The 17,594-nt window shown below is 43.2% G+C and overlaps 2 protein-coding genes across 2 annotated transcripts in view; both read right to left on the reverse strand.

The window, feature by feature from the left end:
• Positions 1 to 1,693: 1,693 nt before the first annotated feature.
• Positions 1,694 to 4,332, reverse strand: LOC149526014 (maestro heat-like repeat-containing protein family member 2B). The gene is made up of 4 exons (XM_089779356.1): positions 4,090 to 4,332; positions 3,450 to 3,646; positions 2,020 to 2,157; positions 1,694 to 1,811 (listed from the first exon to the last, which is right to left on the reverse strand). The coding sequence occupies exons 1-4, from the start codon at positions 4,264 to 4,266 to the stop codon at positions 1,694 to 1,696; spliced, it is 630 nt and encodes a 209-aa protein (XP_089635482.1). The 5' UTR covers positions 4,267 to 4,332.
• Positions 4,333 to 4,509: 177 nt separating this feature from the next.
• LOC142826580 (maestro heat-like repeat-containing protein family member 2B) overlaps positions 4,510 to 17,594 on the reverse strand; it is a 49,606-nt gene continuing 36,521 nt past the window's right edge. The window contains exons 16-25 of the mRNA XM_089779372.1: positions 16,329 to 16,355; positions 15,900 to 16,022; positions 15,406 to 15,485; positions 14,811 to 14,946; positions 14,546 to 14,641; positions 13,573 to 13,677; positions 11,003 to 11,126; positions 9,448 to 9,557; positions 7,197 to 7,349; positions 4,510 to 5,925 (exon numbers count right to left, since the gene is read on the reverse strand). Coding sequence (XP_089635498.1) covers positions 5,656 to 5,925; positions 7,197 to 7,349; positions 9,448 to 9,557; positions 11,003 to 11,126; positions 13,573 to 13,677; positions 14,546 to 14,641; positions 14,811 to 14,946; positions 15,406 to 15,485; positions 15,900 to 16,022; positions 16,329 to 16,355 — 1,224 coding nt within the window. The 3' untranslated portion in view covers positions 4,510 to 5,655. The remainder of the gene's footprint in view (positions 5,926 to 7,196; positions 7,350 to 9,447; positions 9,558 to 11,002; positions 11,127 to 13,572; positions 13,678 to 14,545; positions 14,642 to 14,810; positions 14,947 to 15,405; positions 15,486 to 15,899; positions 16,023 to 16,328; positions 16,356 to 17,594) is intronic.

Here is a 17,594-nt window from a genome sequence, read left to right on the forward strand (position 1 = left end):
GGTCAGACCAAAGGTCCATCTAGTCCAGTAGCCTGTCTGCCAACAGCGGCCAACACCAGGTACCCCAGAGGGGATGGACCGAAGACAATGACCAAGCAATTTGTCTCGTGCCATCCATCTTCAGCCTTCCACAAACAGAGGCCAGGGACACCATTCCTACCCCCTGGCTAATAGCACTCCACGGACCCAACCTCCATGAATTTATCTAACTTCTCTTTAAACTCTGTTATAGTTCTAGGCTTCAAAGCCTCCTGTGGCAAGGAGTTCCACAGGTTGACTATAAGAAGAACTTTGTGTGAAGAAGAACTTTCTTTTATTAGTTTTAAACCTGATGTCCATTCATTTCATTTGGTGACCTCTAGTCCTTATATTATGGGAACTAATGAAGAACTTTTCTTTATGCACCCTCTCCACACCACTCATGATTTTATAGACCTCTATCATATCCCCCCTCAGTCTCCTCTTTTCTAAGCTGAAAAGTCCCAGTCTCTTTAGCCTCTCTTCATATGGGACCTGTTCCAAACCCCTAATCATTGTACTTGCCCTTTTCTGAGCCCTTTCTAAGGCCATATCTTTTTTGAGGTGAGAAGACCACATCTGTAGACAGTTCTGAAGATATGGCGTACCATAGTTTTATACTTCCCCTCCTCCTTCTTCTCCTGGCTTCCCCCTTCCAGCTCCCTCCTCCCAGGTTTCTACCTCCCCTCTCCCACCCTCTTTCTTCCCCTCTCCCACCTCCTTTTCCCAGTCCCCCAGAGGTTAATCCCCCCCGCCCCCAGTTTTGTTAAATAAAGAGAGTTTCTTTTTTTGAACACGTGTCCTTTATTTTTTACATCAGGAAGAGGGGGCTCGGGAAGGGTAAGTGGAAGGAGGTGAGGGAGGAATGCGGCACGAGCCCCCGATGGGGAGGACTGGGGTGGCTCTGAGGGCTCCTCGGGGTGGAAGCTTTCCTGTAGGGCCTCCTGGATCCTGATAGCCCCCTGATTGACCTCCCCCGGATGGCAGCCTGCGGCAAGTGCAGCCGGGCTGATGGTCGAGTGCTGAAATGTGCCGAGTGTGGGCATTCAGGGCACTCCAAGACAGGACTGCTTTGATGTCCCCATCGAGTTAGACATGCAAGCGGGGAATCCTGAGAACTGTCTGTCCGGGGTGGGGGTCAGGTCTTTTTAAGCACAGCCCTCGGCTAGCCTGAGGAAGCAGCTCCACACCTTAAGTCCTAACCTGATGCCCTGACGGCACTGGTTCTGGCCAGCCTTAACTTCGGTTCAGGGTCCACTCAATGTGGACATGCTATTTCGAATTAGCAAAATGCTAATTTGAATTAGTTTTTAGGTCTAAGTGCACTCATTCGAATTAGCTTATTTCAAATTAACTAATTTGAATTAAGTTAATTCGAATTAGTGCTGTAGTGTAGACATACCCTATTTGCGCAAAATCTTGCCAATGTAGACGTAGCCTATCTATATCTTGCTCACTCTCTCTTAACCAGCAACTAGAATAGGCAGCTAGGCTAGGCTAGTTTAGGCCCCAAAAATAACAAAGAGAAAATGATTAAGAAAGGTGTAATGAAGTTCCTTATGAGATTTCCTTATAAAGGACACATTCTACTATCTAAAATGAATTCCCATGAACTGAACTGTACAATTCCTCAGAGAAAGGTAAACAACAGATAACAGCCTAATGGTGGAACTGCTCATACCTGAGCAAAGAAAGCTGTGCTGGTGACTCGCTGGTTTTCTGATGGGGAATTTACCCAGGGAAGGAGGCTCTGTATGATCTCCACTGTTATTAGTCCAGATCTTTGCAGAACCCTGGAAGACAAAAGGAACCACTTATGGGGCAGACTGTGCACTTCAAAAGCTTAGCTGCTATGACCATACAACTCTAAAACCTACGCATGGAAGCTCTGTGTTTCTCACCCAGGGCACCCCGCACAAAGCTATACCTGAAAGTTCCCTGTCAGTCACTCTATTTGTTGCCGATCCCTGAGGATGAAGTGCTGTCTCCTAGATCTCTTACCTCACCAGCAAACACACCCCCTCGTGGTGAGTCTGCGGATTTTCAAGAAGCATCCAAGTTTTCTGCTTCCAGAGAGTTCTTATCAGCTTCTCATTCATAGCCTTGAGAAGCACAGCCTCTAATGCTTCAATAGAAAGCCTGGGGGAAAAGAGGCACAGAACTGTAGTAACCAATAGAAAGGCACAGCCTAAGCAGTCAGGAAACCCCAGTTACTTGTCAGGTCTGTTGTTCATTGACAGTTCATCCATTGACAGTATCCTGGGGACCACTGTTTTTGGAAGGACTTAATTCCAGGAGGTATTTCAGTCTCATACATCTCATATTACTAGTGTTGCTATGGACAACATTTTGCAGTCACTTTCTCCTATCTGCAAGGTGTATGGGCACTAGCACAGTACAGTAATATGGAAAAAATACACAATCAGACCCCAAAAGCTGGGACACAGAGAGATTAGTGATCACTAATGGTTATTTTGGGGCCCTATGTCCAGCGAGATGTGACAGGGTGCTGAGAGCTTGTACTTGGGGTCAGCACTCTGGTAACTACTAGTACTAATTAGCTTCCCCAGAGAAAGCCTAATTGGATAGAAATGTACCTGATTGCCTGGCTAGAGTGGGGCTATAGAATCAACAAACCTATTATCCCATTAATAAGGAATCTGCCTAAAGGGACACCCACAGGAGTGTTTGAGGGAAACAGAGAGCAAAAGAGACAAAATGCTAGAGGCATCTAGATAGACTTATGTGTAGTGCTGGGGAGGAGCCGGTGGTCGTGGTACATGTAGGTCTCAATGACATAGGGAAGGGTAGGAGAGATGTCCTGGAGGCCAAATTTAGGTTGCTAGGAAAGAGACTGAAATCCAGGACCTCTATGGTGGCATTCTTGGAAATGCTTCCAGTTCCACGCGCAGGACCAGGTAGGCAGGCAAAGCTTCAGAGTCTCAATGCGTGGATGAGACAATGGTGTAGGGAAGAGGGGTTTGGATTTATCAAGAACTGGGGACACTTTTGGGAGAGGGGGAGCCTATACAGGAAGGATGGGCTCCACCTAAACCAGGGTGGAACCAGACTACTGGCACTAAACATTTAAAAGGCTGTAGAGCAGTTTTTAAACTAAGAGATGGGGGAAAGCCGATTGGTGGGGAGATGCAGGGAGACTTCTCTTAGAGGAGAATCCGTTGATAGAGATTCTCTAAGCTGTAGTCAGAAAGAGAGGACAAAGAGACTGAGGCCTGAGGAGGCCTAGATAGTAGTGTTTGTGTTGCCAGAGGTTGGTGGTTTCAGGGAACTGACCTATAGCAAGCACAAACAAGACTTTCTCATATTAAAAGCAGGTGATGGTAAGGTGCCTCATAACCCTGAGAACTCCTGGGGAGTGTCACACAAATGTACTGGGATTCTCTTTGTTTTGCTCCCTTTCTTCTAATTACCTGCAAGGGTTGCCCTCACATAGTTGTTGTCCTTTTCTAAATAACCTCCTTCGGCTGCTCATCCTGGGCAAAGGCATCTTTTGTCCTAGGGTTTGGCTGATCTGCTGCAGAAGAACAGTGAACAACTCCGGGAACAGCTCCTGCACAGTTTTGCTCAACTGCAATGCTGACACCACTTCAAAGATGGCACATGTTGCCTGAAAGGAGAGCATGGTAAAAGAAGAGGTCTCTTCCTAACACTATCACACTCTCTCCCCTTCTGATACCTGCTGGACTAAATTCCCACTCCTGTCACTAACTTGATGAATGACCGAGAGCAATTCACTCCATGTGTGCCTTAGCGTCCCATATCTGTAAAAATGTGTACGACCTATCAAGGCATGTTATGAGTTGCACAAAACATTTGCAAAGCACTGTAAGAAATCTGATTCAAAGACTTTCTAATTGCCAGATATTATTAAGTGAATCAGCCACATACTCTAAATCTGCCATCTGTTGTTCCACAGAAAGCACAGCTGGAATCCAGGAAACAGTACTTCAGAAAAGAAGTGCCCATATGACAATATTATACCACTCATCTAGCTTTCCATCAGCATGTGTGTCACAAGGCAGAGAAATACATGTCTGTCGTCTAACTTACTGTGAGAGGTTCAGCAGCTGCTAAATGCAGGTCAGTTTCTGTCTCTGAGGTCGTGCTTCCTTCTTGGCTTGTTGGAGTCTTTATTCTTTCTATTAGGACCTTCAGGACTTGAGGGGCGAGCAAGGGATCTGTCCCCAGAGATCTCCACAGCTCAGTGGTGTCACTGCAATTTAACATAAGTTATATGTGACCCCTGGAGACTTTTGTGGCTCTGACTATATGCATCATATTCAAGTAAAGAACAAATTTTCTCCTTGACTATGATCAGGGCTCACCAACCGCGCTGTCCGGCGATCTGTGCATGCACAGATCGCCCGAACCTGGCTCTTCCAGGTTACAATCTACACGCCATGGGTGAGTAGATTGTATTATTTGTCAAGCCCTGCCTATGATGAGCAAGTTCAGAGTGCTGTCCTCCTTATATGGTCCTCATGTTTTACATATTGAGTTTCTAGTTACAGAACTAAGTTAAGTTACATTTCAGGTTACATTTCTACAGTGCATGACTATTTGGGGATCCTGGAGGTATCCCGAAATAGCTACCCCACATTTACACAAGCAGCCCGTTATTTTGAAATATTTTTCAAAATAATGGGCACACTATTTTGCCATCCCAATAAACTTTGTTGCATGAGGGATAAGGGATAGCTTGAAATAGCACATTATTTCGACATTTGGTGCTGTGTAGAAGCGCCACATTTCAAAATAGGCTATGCAAAATATGATACGCAATTTGCAGAGTGCATATTGTGCATCTTATTTCAAGTTTAGGGTGCTGTATAGACACAACCCTAGTCTTACTGCACCATAACCATTAATGCTAGACTTCAGAAGGAAAGGACACAGAGCTCTAATCACAGTTCCTGTTTTCCTACTTCTCAGTAGATATGGAATCATGAGCATGTGATGCCCAAAGATCTACGGCCTGGGAGACAAGTTGAAGAAAGAAAAATGATCTTCCTACTAACTGGATGTACAACTATGAGAACAAATATTTGTGGCTAGCCCATGACCTCTTCACAAATGGCATTCCCTGGCCTCTATTTGCCAGAATGGGCATGTTCTGTTCACTCCCTATGGGGCACCTGGCATTGGCCACTGTCTGAAGACAGGATCCTGGGCTAGATGGACATTTGGTCTGACCCACTACAGCCGTTCTCATGTTCTTAGATTCCTGCACTGATGACTGATAATTCAGCTAGGGATGTTTGAATGAAATGATAGATATGCTTACCACCCTGTCTTTAAGTACCAAGAATGACAATTCCATTCCAGCAGCCATACCCTTGCTGATACCAAAAGCCTGGTGCCCTATCCTTGCTAATCAGCCAGGAATTTGGATTTGAAGCTTTCATGCTACCAGAAAACGAACAGTCACTGGCAATTTCCAGGGTGATGTTAGTTCAGGGGTCTGGAGAGGCCAAACTCCACTCCAGTGATGCCAGTAAAGGGAAGTCTTTAGGATGCCAAAGCAACTATTAATTAATGGAAACAGAATGACACTTAATTTCTCCCTGCACCCACCTTGACATGGTCTTGGACCTTTCTGCAGAAAGACCCAAGCTATTAACCTTTAGGAATTATCTCAAACTGTCTGTGGCTTAAATGAAGCCTTACATCTTCCAGTGAAGCTGTGGGATCCATGGTTACCAAAATGAACACTGTAAGGAGCAGTATATACCTGTCCATCGGCAGATGTTTGATGAGGAGGCTGAAGATCACTGCCTCTAGGTGATGGTGACCTAGAATGGACACTGCCTCCACCAGGAACTGCCTCAAGCTACCCTGCTTGATGGTAGGCATGTGAATGTATATTATACTCAGGATATCTGGCACCTGGACAGAATAAAACCAGAAAAAATGTCCCTTTTCCATTCTCTCCATTCATTCTGCAGAACCAAAACGTTTATTTAGTCGTTTAGCAATTTGCTGTTCTTGTAGAAAATCCTCCCTTCAAAAAACAAGTATTTAGACATGGCTGCATAGATTTAACCCACAAAAATTATACATATCTCTGCCCATACCTGGCTGCAACACCAGGTTAAGACATGCTGAGGCCCTAAGCTATGTCAAGTTAAAGAGGCCTTATTGCATTTCCAAAAAAACATGTATTATTCTAACAGAAAGGACAATGAAAATAGAAATAATCAAGTTATCTATCTATCTATCTATCTATCTATCTATCTATCTATCTATCTATCTATCTATCTATCTATCTATCTATCTATCTATCTATCTGTCTGTCTGTCTGTCTGTCTGTCTGTCTGTCTATCAGTACATAGGCAAAGAGGCAAGTAAAAACTAGTAATTTTGGGGTATTTTTAGAGACCCCTCATTATCTGAGGCCCTAAGATGTAGTTCACTTAGCTTGTCTCTTGGGGCCGGATATTCTCTTTTTGCATTTTACTCGGAGTCTAATTTTTCCAAGCCTTTCATGGCTGGAAACTGTGACAACAAGATAGACAAATAATCAAGCATCTTCCTTTTCCCTTGGGGTACGGCTACACTAGCTCGTTAGTTTGAGCTAGGTAGAGTAATGAGGGCAAGCAGAGTTGCAAATGAAGCCCAGGATTTAAATATCCCAGGCTTCATTTGCATGTTCCCGGGTGCTGCCATTTTTAAATCCCCCTTCATCCGAACTCCGTGCCTGCAGCTACACGTGGCACGGAGTAGGTAGTTCTAATTAAAGATCCTAATTCCATGAGGAGTAACTGTAGTTCGAATTAGGATCTTTAATTTGAACTACCTAGTCCATGCCGCATGTAGCAGTGGGCACGGAGTTCGGACTAAGGGGGATTTAAAAATGGTGGCACCAGGGAACATGCAAATGAAGCCCGGGATATTTAAATCTCGGGCTTCATTTGCAAATCCGCTTGCCCTCATTACCCTACCTAGCTCGAACTAACGAGCTAGTGCAGATGTACCATTAGATTATCTCTGTCTTCTGCTGTTGATTCCCCCGTTGCCTGACTCAGGATAGGAACACACATGGAATTACCTTCCAATCCCAGAGGGAGAAACAGCAAGACTTGTGTTCACTGCAAATGATGGCAAAGACCTGAAAGCCTGCAGGTTAGCCAGAAAAATCTCTCCAGCTTCTATTTTACCTCATCCAGCATGGCACCTCCACACTCCTTCAGGATGATCTTCATCCACAGACCGGCTGCTGTGGCACAGGAGGGGCTAGCAGACAGCATACCATCCAGTATGGCCTCAATAAAATCTGTGGCTTGTTCAGAGGGAAAGTACTTACTAACCACCTGTGGACAGATCAAAAACAGGAAAGATTGCAATGATAGTCGGCTCCAGTACTTTTAAGAAAGGAGGCCTAAGAGCTGTATAGGAAAATAATGTATTCATCAGCAAATTGCTAATTGGGCTCATATCTGGCAAGGCAGTTGCAATTAAAATTTTCTCTGTAATCTTTCTAGCTACCACATCTCTATTCTACACTAATAATATCAGGTTAGATCTTAGGTTGTACAGTTAGCACAACATTGTATGGGACAAACAGGATGTAAATTTCCAGTTTATATTCTATGATGTACATGACATCTTTTCACAAAATATAAAAATATGCAAAGAGATGCATGCACACAAATATAGGTTCAGGTAAACATACAAGGTGCCAAGACTGGTTTCTCAGCTTGATATCCTGCTCACATATTTTCCCCCTGGATGGATGGATGGATGGATGGATGGATGGATGTGCGCGTGCACATGCATGGGTATGTTCATGCAACTGTCTGGAATCTGTTTTTTACATGGCATTCATAGCATATACCTATGAAAAGCATGTTACTAATTACCCATGAATGCCTCACTCCCATAGCTCGCTCCAAGTGTGGAAAGACATCACGAAAGCATAAAACAATCATAGAATCATAGAATACTAGGACTGGAAGGGACCTTGAGAGGTCATCGAGTCCAGTCCCCTGCCCTCATGGCAGGACCAAATACTGTCTAGACCATCCCTGATACACATTTATCTAACCTACTCTTAAATATCTCCACAGATGGAGATTCCACAACCTCCCTGGGCAATTTATTCCAGTGTTTGACTACCCTGACAATTAGGAACTTTTTCCTAATGTCCAATCTAAATCTCCCTTGCTGCAGTTTAAGCCCATTGCTTCTTGTTCTATCCCCATAGGCCAAGATGAACAAGTTTTCTCCCTCCTCCTTATGGCACCCTTTTAGATATCTGAAAACTGCTATCATGTTCCCCCTCGATCTTCTCTTTTCTAAACTAAACAAACCTAATTCCTTCAGCCTTCCCTCATAGGTCATGTTCTCTAGACCTTTCATCATTCTCGTTGCTCTTCTCTGGACCCTCTCCAATTTCTCCACATCTTTCTTGAAATGCGGTGCTCAGAACTGAACACAATACTCCAATTGAGGCCTAACCAGCGCAGAGTAGAGCGGAAGAATGACTTCTCATGTCTTGCTCACAACACCCCTGTTAATGCATCCCAGAATCATGTTTGCTTTCTTTGCAAGGGCATCACACTGCTGACTCATATTCAATTTGTGGTCCACTATAACCCCTAGATCCCTTTCTGCCGTACTCCTTCCCAGACAGTCGCTTCCCATTTTGTATGTATGAAACTGATTGTTCCTTCCTAAGTGGAGAACTTGGCATTTGTCTTAAACTTCATCCTATTTACCTCAGACCATTTCTCCAATTTGTCCATGTCATTTTGAATTATGACCCTATCCTGCAGATTAGTCGCAACCCCTCCCAGCTTGGTATCATCTGCAAACTTAATAAGCGTACTTTCTATACCAATATCTAAATCGTTGATGAAGATATTGAACAAAGCCGGTCCCAGAACAGACCCCTGTGGAACCCCACTTGTTATGCCTTTCCAGCAGGATTGTGAACCATTAATAACTACTCTCTGAGTATGGTTATCCAGCCAGTTATGCACGCAGCTTATAGTAACCCCATCCAAGTTGTATTTGCCTAATTTATTGATAAGAATATCATGCGAGACTGTATCAAATGCCTTACTAAAGTCTAAGTATACTACATTCACCACTTCTCCCTTATCCACAAGACTCGTTATCCTATCAAAGAAAACTATCAGATTGGTTTGACATGATTTGTTCTTTACAAATCCAGGCTGGCTGTTCCCTATCACCTTGCCACTTTCCAAGTGTTTACAGACGATTTCCTTAATTACTTGCTCCATTATATTCCCAGGCACAGAAGTTAAACTAACTGGTCTGTAGTTTCCTGGGTTGTTCTTATTTCCCTTTTTATAGATGGGCACTATATTTGCCCTTTTCCAGTCCTCTGGACAAGGGAAAATGAATGGTGCACAGCCACTAGGACAGTCACCTAGTGTCTGTTACCTTAGCCATTTCACAAGATGCTTGAAACAGAGCCTCAGGGTCTGGAGTTGTTAGTGCCTCACGGAGACATCTCAGCTCCTCCTCTGCTGACCCCAGGTTTGTGCACTGACCTAGGATAGAGAAAAGGAGAAAAAGTATGGCAACATTTAATAAAACTGAACCTCTGATCCATAGATAATCATACAGGAGGATCTATGGGGTATGTTATTACCAGCTCTGTGTGAAATTTTGGCCCCACTAAAGCCAATGACGAAATTCTTGTTGACTTTAATGGAGTCAGAATTTTACCATCAGGCTATGTCTAGACTACATCCCTTTTTCGGAAAAGGGATGTAAATTAGACGTATCGCAATTGCTAATGAAGCGGGGATTTAAATCTCCCCTGCTTCATTAGCATAAAAATGGCTGCAGCTTTTTTCGGCACGGAGCTTTGCTGGAGAAAAGCGCCAGTCTAGATGCTGATCTTGCGGAAAATTAAGCCTTTTCCGAAAGATCCCTTATCCCTCCGAAAAAGGGATGTAGTTTAGACGTAGCCCCTATGTCTGAAAGTTAACGGTAATGGCATGTGATTCATTGTGATTCATACAGGATTAAACAGGCACTGTATTCTGTGTGGAGCATCTTTCTCTGTATATCTGGTTTCAGTAGCCACTCTGCTCTCAGTATTTAAATCTAATCTCATAGTCAAGCACAACTCATGTAGATTGATCTGAGGTTCTGATTTGGAGGAGAATCCCTCCACTGAACTCTCATTGTAAAAGAGATGGGGCTGACCAACAGCTTAGGTAGGAAACCCAGGCTCTTCACTCACTTCTAAATCATGAACTGTCTCTTTAAGGGAAAGCTGTCCTGCTCTGTCATCTCCCTCTCCCCACCCCACTCTGCAGAGGGGGGGCATATGGGCATATGGCGGGGGAGAGAGTGTGTGTGAGACAATGTGTGTGTGTGTGTGTGTGTGTGTGTGTGTGTGTGTGTGTGTGTGTGTGTGTGTGAGTGTGAGAGAGAGAGAGAGAGAGAGAGAGAGGGACATGCTGGCTGCCAGAGAAATCTTAGCAACAGTGCACTGCCTCTTTAGATAGGCACTCCATTATTCACCATACTTCAGACTGGAGCAGCACTATTGTATGTGTTCCTCTCCCCAAACTCTGCTCTGCAGAGATGATGACAGGGGCAAAGGGGTCACCCTGACTTCTGCACGTCTCCCTGCTCACCTCCCCTCCACACACCACTAGCAGCAGATAGGATGGAGCAAGGTCGGAGAGGGGCAGCTGAACACATGCTGCTGGCATGCTTGCTAATCAGCTGAGCGCTCCAGACAGAAATTCTGGGGAGAAGAGCAGATCTGGCCTGTGTGCTATATTTTGTCCACCCTCTAATATTTGCAGATTATTTATTATTTGTGCAGTTCTCTTCCAGCAATGTACTTACAAGGCCCCAATCATTCTGTTATATAAGTGTCGCTAACAAGACAGAAAGAATTACAGATGGAAAAAATGGTCATTACAACAATGAAAGAAAGTGAAGGGTTACTTACACCTGCTCATGGTCTCCTCACCTTGTATATTGAGCAGACAGTTGATACAGTCAACCACCCACTGACGCGATGAGGTAATTGAAGCACAGGTATATGGTGCTAATAGCCCAATCAGAGATCCAAAGTGATCAAAAGTTTCCTGAGGCTAATTAAAAAAGAATGAAGAATGAAAGTTCTCCGGCTATACTGGACATTATTTGCCTTCCTTATTGTGAACTCCATTACTGTACCTGGGTACGGCACATTGGAAAACATAATCCTTGTTGTACATGCAAATTGATGGGGTCTAAATTAGCTATAGCACTCAAGAAAAATCTCAGAGTCATTGTGGATAGTCCTCTAAAAACATCTGTTCAACACGCAGCTGCAGTTAAAAATGCTAATGGTATGTTAGGAACCACTAGGAAAAGGGATGAATAATAATACGATAAATATCATCATGCCACTGTTTCAAATCCATGGTACACCCACACCTTGAATACTGCAAGCAATTGTAGTCCTCCAACTTAAATAAAGTTAGGTTATAATTGGAAAAAGTTCAGAGAAAAGCAACAAAAATGATATGGGATATGGGACAACTCATACAAGGAGAAGTTAAAAGGACTGGGACCATTCATCTTAGAAAAGAGATGCTTACAGGGGGGTATGATAGAGCCATATAAGAGGATCAGAGATGCATGATATGGGTGTCCCTATATCTCTGACTGCCTGGGGCTGGGACTGGACAACAGGGGAGAGATCACTCAACAATTGCCTTGTTCTGTTTGTTCCCTCTGATGCATATAACACCCACCACTGTCAGAAGACAGGCTACATGAACCATTTGTCTGGGGGATCCAGAATGGCCATTTATTTTTTATGTTCTTATCTGATTAAATAGAAATAGAAATTCAACTTTAACAGCCTGAGAGTATAAGAATGCATCTATGACACTGACACAGCCAACCTATGTGTGACCCACAATAACTTAACAAGCGGCACTGCAATTGTATCAAGACAAGTCACTTATATGTTATTTCAAAGGGTGTGTCTAGACTACTGAGTTTTGTCGACAAAAATGGACTTTTGTCGACAAAACTATACCTGCGTCTACACTACCGCTGAGTTCTGTCAACATAACGTCGACAGAACTCAGCAGTTTTGTCGATGCTGGTAAACCTCATTTTACGAGGCATAACACCATCTGTCGACAGAGTTCTGTCGACAGAAGGTGTTATTGCATGTAGGCTTGTGTCTAGACTACAGGGTTTTGTCGACAAAGCAGCTTGCTTTGTCGACAGAACTGAATGTGTCTAGACGCTCTTTGTCGACAGAAGTTTTGTCGACAGATACTGTCGACAAAACTTCTGTCGACAAAACCCTGTAGTCTAGACGTACCCAAAGAAAAGTCCTAGACTAGCGATCACCAACATCATGCATTTTGGTAATAGATATGAAAGGTAGATGTTATGTATTATTGTCTGTATTTATATCTTGCTAGAAGTTTAACATAACGAAATTAGCTTGTAGATTCCAATTCCTTTTCATGTCTTAATTGCCTTAATTATATGCAACTGTCTTCAGTTAACCTTAAGATCAAAGATATAAGATAGTACAAGAAAATATTTTTTACATTGCCTTCAGCTTAACTATCTGTGTTGTAATGGAAGACCACGATCGGCTAATTACCTTATGTGAATGACCATCACCCATTTACCAGTGTATGCATAGGAAATAGAAAATTAACTTCAAAACAAAGTACGACAGGAGATCTGCATGACCTATTCTTTCTCAGGGAGAGATCCTGCTTCGACAATTTCTGTGAGGAGGCTTGCCAACCGGCTAGAATAGCTATAAAAGACAAGTTATGGGACTGATCTTCTCTCTCCAGTCTGCTTAAACTTTGAACAGGGGACGTGTAAGCCATAGGACATAGATCTTTCAAATAATTATTTGGAATAGTCTGGGAAACGCATGGAAAAACTAACAGCCTTTGCATCTAAACTGGCTTTGGATGTTGACCGGTTAGCATGATTCCAGAGAGACTTTTACACGCCAGCCGTTTATTCCACCATGGTTGTGATCCTGAACTATGAAAAGTGAAAGTCATTTTAACAAATATCTATCACTTAACCATTTGTAACTCTCTTCTTTTTCCTTTTAACAACAAATCTTATATTCGGTTATTAAGGATTGGCTGATATTTAGGGAAGACCTGTGATTCATATTAACCTAAGGATAAGTGTCTAGTCCTTTGTGATTGGTGATTATATTAGACTTAGTTGTCTAGATGGGAACCAAGGTCTGGAATGCCTAAAGGGTACTATTGTTTGGTATTTTGTTAACCAGAGTAGAAGCTCTTTTCTTACTGGTTTGGTGAATCTAATTATAAAATCACTAGTCTGGGGAACTGCCTGCCCTGTTTCTTACAGTCTGGCCTGAGTGCTGTCACAGCACTATTATGGAAACCTTTCTCTTATGGAAGCAGAGGGATCTTAGTCACTTTGAGGCCCCAGCTGCAGGCCTAGTAGAATTTCTCATGCATTCACGTTGAATGTCAGATTTGATATAATCGGGGAAGTCAGCTCAAGGAAGAGTAGAACTATACTCACTGTGCTCTTAACTATCTCCTGATAGGCAGTTAGCAGCCAGACACTGGCCTGCAAGGCCCTTTCTCTCTCCCACTCCTTCCCTGAACTGAGCCAGGTCTCCAGTAGCTGTTGGCAAAGCAGGAGAATGGACAAAGTTAGTACCAGAAAATCCCTCCCAAACGTTTCTTTTAAATAGGTTTGATTGTCACTAAAATCCCTCTCCAAAGCATTTAACTTCCATATAGCAAAAGATTTATATGTCTCCAAAAAGAGACCCTTGTATCTACAAGTCCCAGGGACCAGATTCACCTCTGGTGTACGTAACTCCATCAAAGCCAAAGGAGTTACATGAGAGATGAGTCTGGCTCTGTGTATGTGAGGGCTTCTGTAGACTGTCTGATGGCAGCTGTCTAGCACATTGCATGCAGTTTGGGGTCTGGTGCTGTGTTCTCTTTCCTGGACAGCTTCTCCCATGCTGAGTGGCAAATGACAGAGAGGAGCATTTCTTTTTATTTAGAGCAGAGAAGTCTCCCCAGCCCAGCTCCTTTTATAACTTTATTTTCATACCAACGTTGCACCTAACTCCCCTCCCCTCAGCTCTTCAAACTATTCTGTTTATGTCTGAAGAGCAGGAAGTCTTTGGTGAATGAGTTTCCATACACAGAGCTTAACTCAATACTAATTCATTCCTTTTACAAGAGGTGATCAGTTCTCGCCGGTCCTCTTGAATTTGGTTACTGCACTGATGATTTTCTTTCCTGTCCATGTAGTGTTAACTATACTGGAAAAACTAGATCTCAGTCCACCACTGGCTTAAAATGGAACAGCTCCCATGGATTTCAATGGGACACATTCCCACTTACTTCAGGAAAAAATTGATGCTTTCTCCCTAAAATTCACCCGCTGCGGAAAATTCCTCCACAACAGAAGCTTGAGCATCATCCCTGCTATAACACAAGAAACAATTATCACCCTGGTCCTATGGGCTACTCACATGAAACATTTCCTGGAACCAGTCTGGGGTTGGTTCTTCCTCAAGCAGGATCTTCATTAGCTCACTAAGGGCTTCTAAGGAGCACTCATACAGCAACTGAAACCAGAAGAGAAGGAGCGAGGCTCAACACCAGATAATTTCTGCGGGAGGTGGAGGTGAAGTTAGCCATGACTTTGCAGGGAGGCCATGTGTGGCTGCTATCACCCAGTGCTTGCTGGGCAGAGATCTCAGTGGAGTCTGCCAGAGGGGAATTGGTGTCATATACCTCTATGTGCAGAGTATCCTCTAGTTTCTTGCCTTCCTCTTTCATCTTCTCCAAGGGAGGAAGGGGAAATACACTTTTGAAAGACAGATCAAGGATCTCACGGTTTTCCTCCAGGGTCAGAGATGGTTTGAGTTTGCTGTCAGAAGACAGAAAGAGAAGTCACGTGTTAGATTCAATACCATAGCCAAGTAAAAAATGGGTTAAATGAATAAAGATTATCCCAATCTAGAACCCCAAATGCAAACAGCCCTTCACTTTGCAGCTGTGCACCTCTTTGTACCTCTGTTAATTATTTGCTCATCTAGAAGTAAAGCTAAAACTTCAATTCCCTTTTTAGAGAAATCCACCAGCTTCCTTCCCCCTGCCAGCTAGCCAGACACCTCCATCCCCACCTGAACTCTTCTCCGTAGTATGGCATGCCCCACAACCTCCACTCTTGTGCCTTTCAAGCACAAATCTCCAAACAGACATGACGCATTCAAACCCTCAAAACAAAAACACCATGTGAGCATCAGCCTGCTCCCAACCTGACACTCATGAATTAACAAATGAGAAGACATCACAGTGCCAAGAAATCTGGCATAGAATATCCTACCACAGCTGTCCAATCGCAAAAATTGCCTTGTAACGAACTGGAGACACCAGGGAATCCAATGGTTCCTTTTTAATGAAGTCCTGAAATGCATGAACAGAGACATAAAAATAGGAAGTGGGTTTGAAAGGCAGAGAAGCCTCCCCCTCACCTTCTGAAACAGGGCTTTATGCCAGACCTGTAAGAAACAGACACTGTTTCAGTGGCTCTCTGCCTCAGAAATGGACCGTAGAGTCATCTGCTATACACAGGTCAGCAAGCTGTATCCTGGTAACTCATCAGACACTATCCATTCCTTCCAGTTACAGCCCACAATATGCCAGCATCCCGGCCAAGCACAGTGGACCCAGCATTCTGGGTGCCAGGCAGGTAAATCATGACACTGCAGTAGTATAGCTACAGCCAATGGAAAGAATAACATCTACCCGGACAATCAGTCTCATTACATAATAACAAAATCCCTTGTAGCTCAGGCTTCAAAGTTCCTAATCACTCACCATCATGTAAGCAAGGAGCTCCAGTTTGTAAGAGAATTCAAATGCCTGGGAGTCTCCAGTCTTCAAAACTGCACAGCTAATCTCTGTTGCATTCTGGATGAGGGTTAATTTCAGGTCCATGTCCTACATTTCCAGGAAAAACAAGAGGATGTGGGTGAGAAACTGAGAGAATCAGATTCCAGAAGAGTAGAAATTAGATCTAGACTCAGGACAAGTGTCTGCAGACCCCAGAAGACAGAGAACCCCAGCTCTACACCCATCTCAGAAAAAGAAAAGGCCCAGGTTGATCAAGTAAACTCAGGTCCATTTACACAGAGTAGTCATGACTCCTGCTTGATGTGGGAGGGAAAACAAATCTTATGCAATTTAAACAAGAAACTTGTGCATAGTAAATGCACAAGATACGAGGGCAGATTATTTAGAATTTACCTTGTTCGTAACATTGATCCCCAACACCTGAAAAACAAAATGTAAAACCGCTACTAGCAATTTCTATTGTGCCACATTATTCACATTCTACAAATATCCTGGTTAATGAATATGAAGTAGAGGGAAATCACTATTACTGAATCTTCCAAAAAAGCAGGAAATGTGCCCAGTCTGGGTGTGTTGCAGTGGACAATATCAGGGGCCATAGTTCTTAATATTTGTATTTGTGAACTACTGGAAAATGTCAACTTGGTTCATTTGTGATCAACTTTTTTTGACAATGAGATTCTCAGTTAGGCTAAGTCTAGACTACAAAGTCTGAAAAAGATACGCAAAGTCTGTATCTTTCTCTGCTTTTCTTTCAAAAAAGGCTTTTTCGAAATTTGGAAAAACCTGCTCTTTCAAGCCATCCCTTCCTTCCTCATAAATCAAGGTTTACAGGGATGGTGAAAGAACGCATCCACTTTTCCAAAAAGTGGATGCGGCATTACTTTTCTGGGATACCTCTGGTATCCCGGAAAAGTCCTGCAGCCTAGACATAGCCTTAGACAGAGTAGACTGGAATGGCAAAGTGATGTGGAGAGATTAGAACTATGCACTGAGACCAGAATCAGGGCTGGCAAGTGGACAGCCATATATCTAAGGAGCAGAAATAATGAGCAGGCAGACAAATAGGAAGACAGATATGGGGAAAGGGAAGTAGATAGTCCAAGAAACAGTGATAGCAAATAAACTAAATACAAGCTAGCATTATTCTCCCTTGAGTAGCAAGAGGTAGAGCTAGATACTCATACATATTAAGGAAATTAAGGTGCATCGACAGGTCACCCTTACCTCGAAATAGCTTATTTTGAAATTTGGCATTGTCTACACAGCAACAAATTTTGAAATGAAGCACTATTCCAAAAAGTCCCTTAACCCTCGTGGAACAAGGTTTACAGGGATGTTGGGATAGTGAGCCCGTTAGATTTCAAAATAACGGGCGCACTCAAAAGATGCGGAATAGCTATTTCGGGATACTTCTGATACCCTGAAATAGGTTCACAGTGTAAACATAGCCTTAGAGTGTTATACTGCACAGCCTGAGTGTGACTGCATCTGAAATACTATGTAACTGTGACCTAGAGAATTTCAGAAGAACACAGAAAAACTAGAGAAAATACAAACAACAGCAACAAATAAGATATTTGTTACAGCTCACACTCCATCCATGAAGGTTTTAGATTTGATGCACATGACAAACGGTTGTTCAAAGGAGATTTTTAG

Source organism: Pelodiscus sinensis, chromosome 1 (genome assembly GCF_052426305.1).
Source record: "Pelodiscus sinensis isolate ZL-2025 chromosome 1, ASM5242630v1, whole genome shotgun sequence".
Taxonomy (NCBI): domain Eukaryota; kingdom Metazoa; phylum Chordata; order Testudines; family Trionychidae; genus Pelodiscus; species Pelodiscus sinensis.

Excerpts from the sequence above, each read along its gene's own strand:
- LOC149526014 (XM_089779356.1), bottom strand. The coding sequence starts at position 4,266 with ATGTTAAATTGCAGTGACACCACTGAGCTGTGGAGATCTCTGGGGACA. Across the intron at positions 2,158-3,449 it reads TGTGAGGGCAACCCTTGCAG|GCTTTCTATTGAAGCATTAG; the intron begins GTAATTAGAAGA and ends CTTTTCCCCCAG. Across the intron at positions 1,812-2,019 it reads GGGGTGTGTTTGCTGGTGAG|GGTTCTGCAAAGATCTGGAC; the intron begins GTAAGAGATCTA and ends TTTGTCTTCCAG.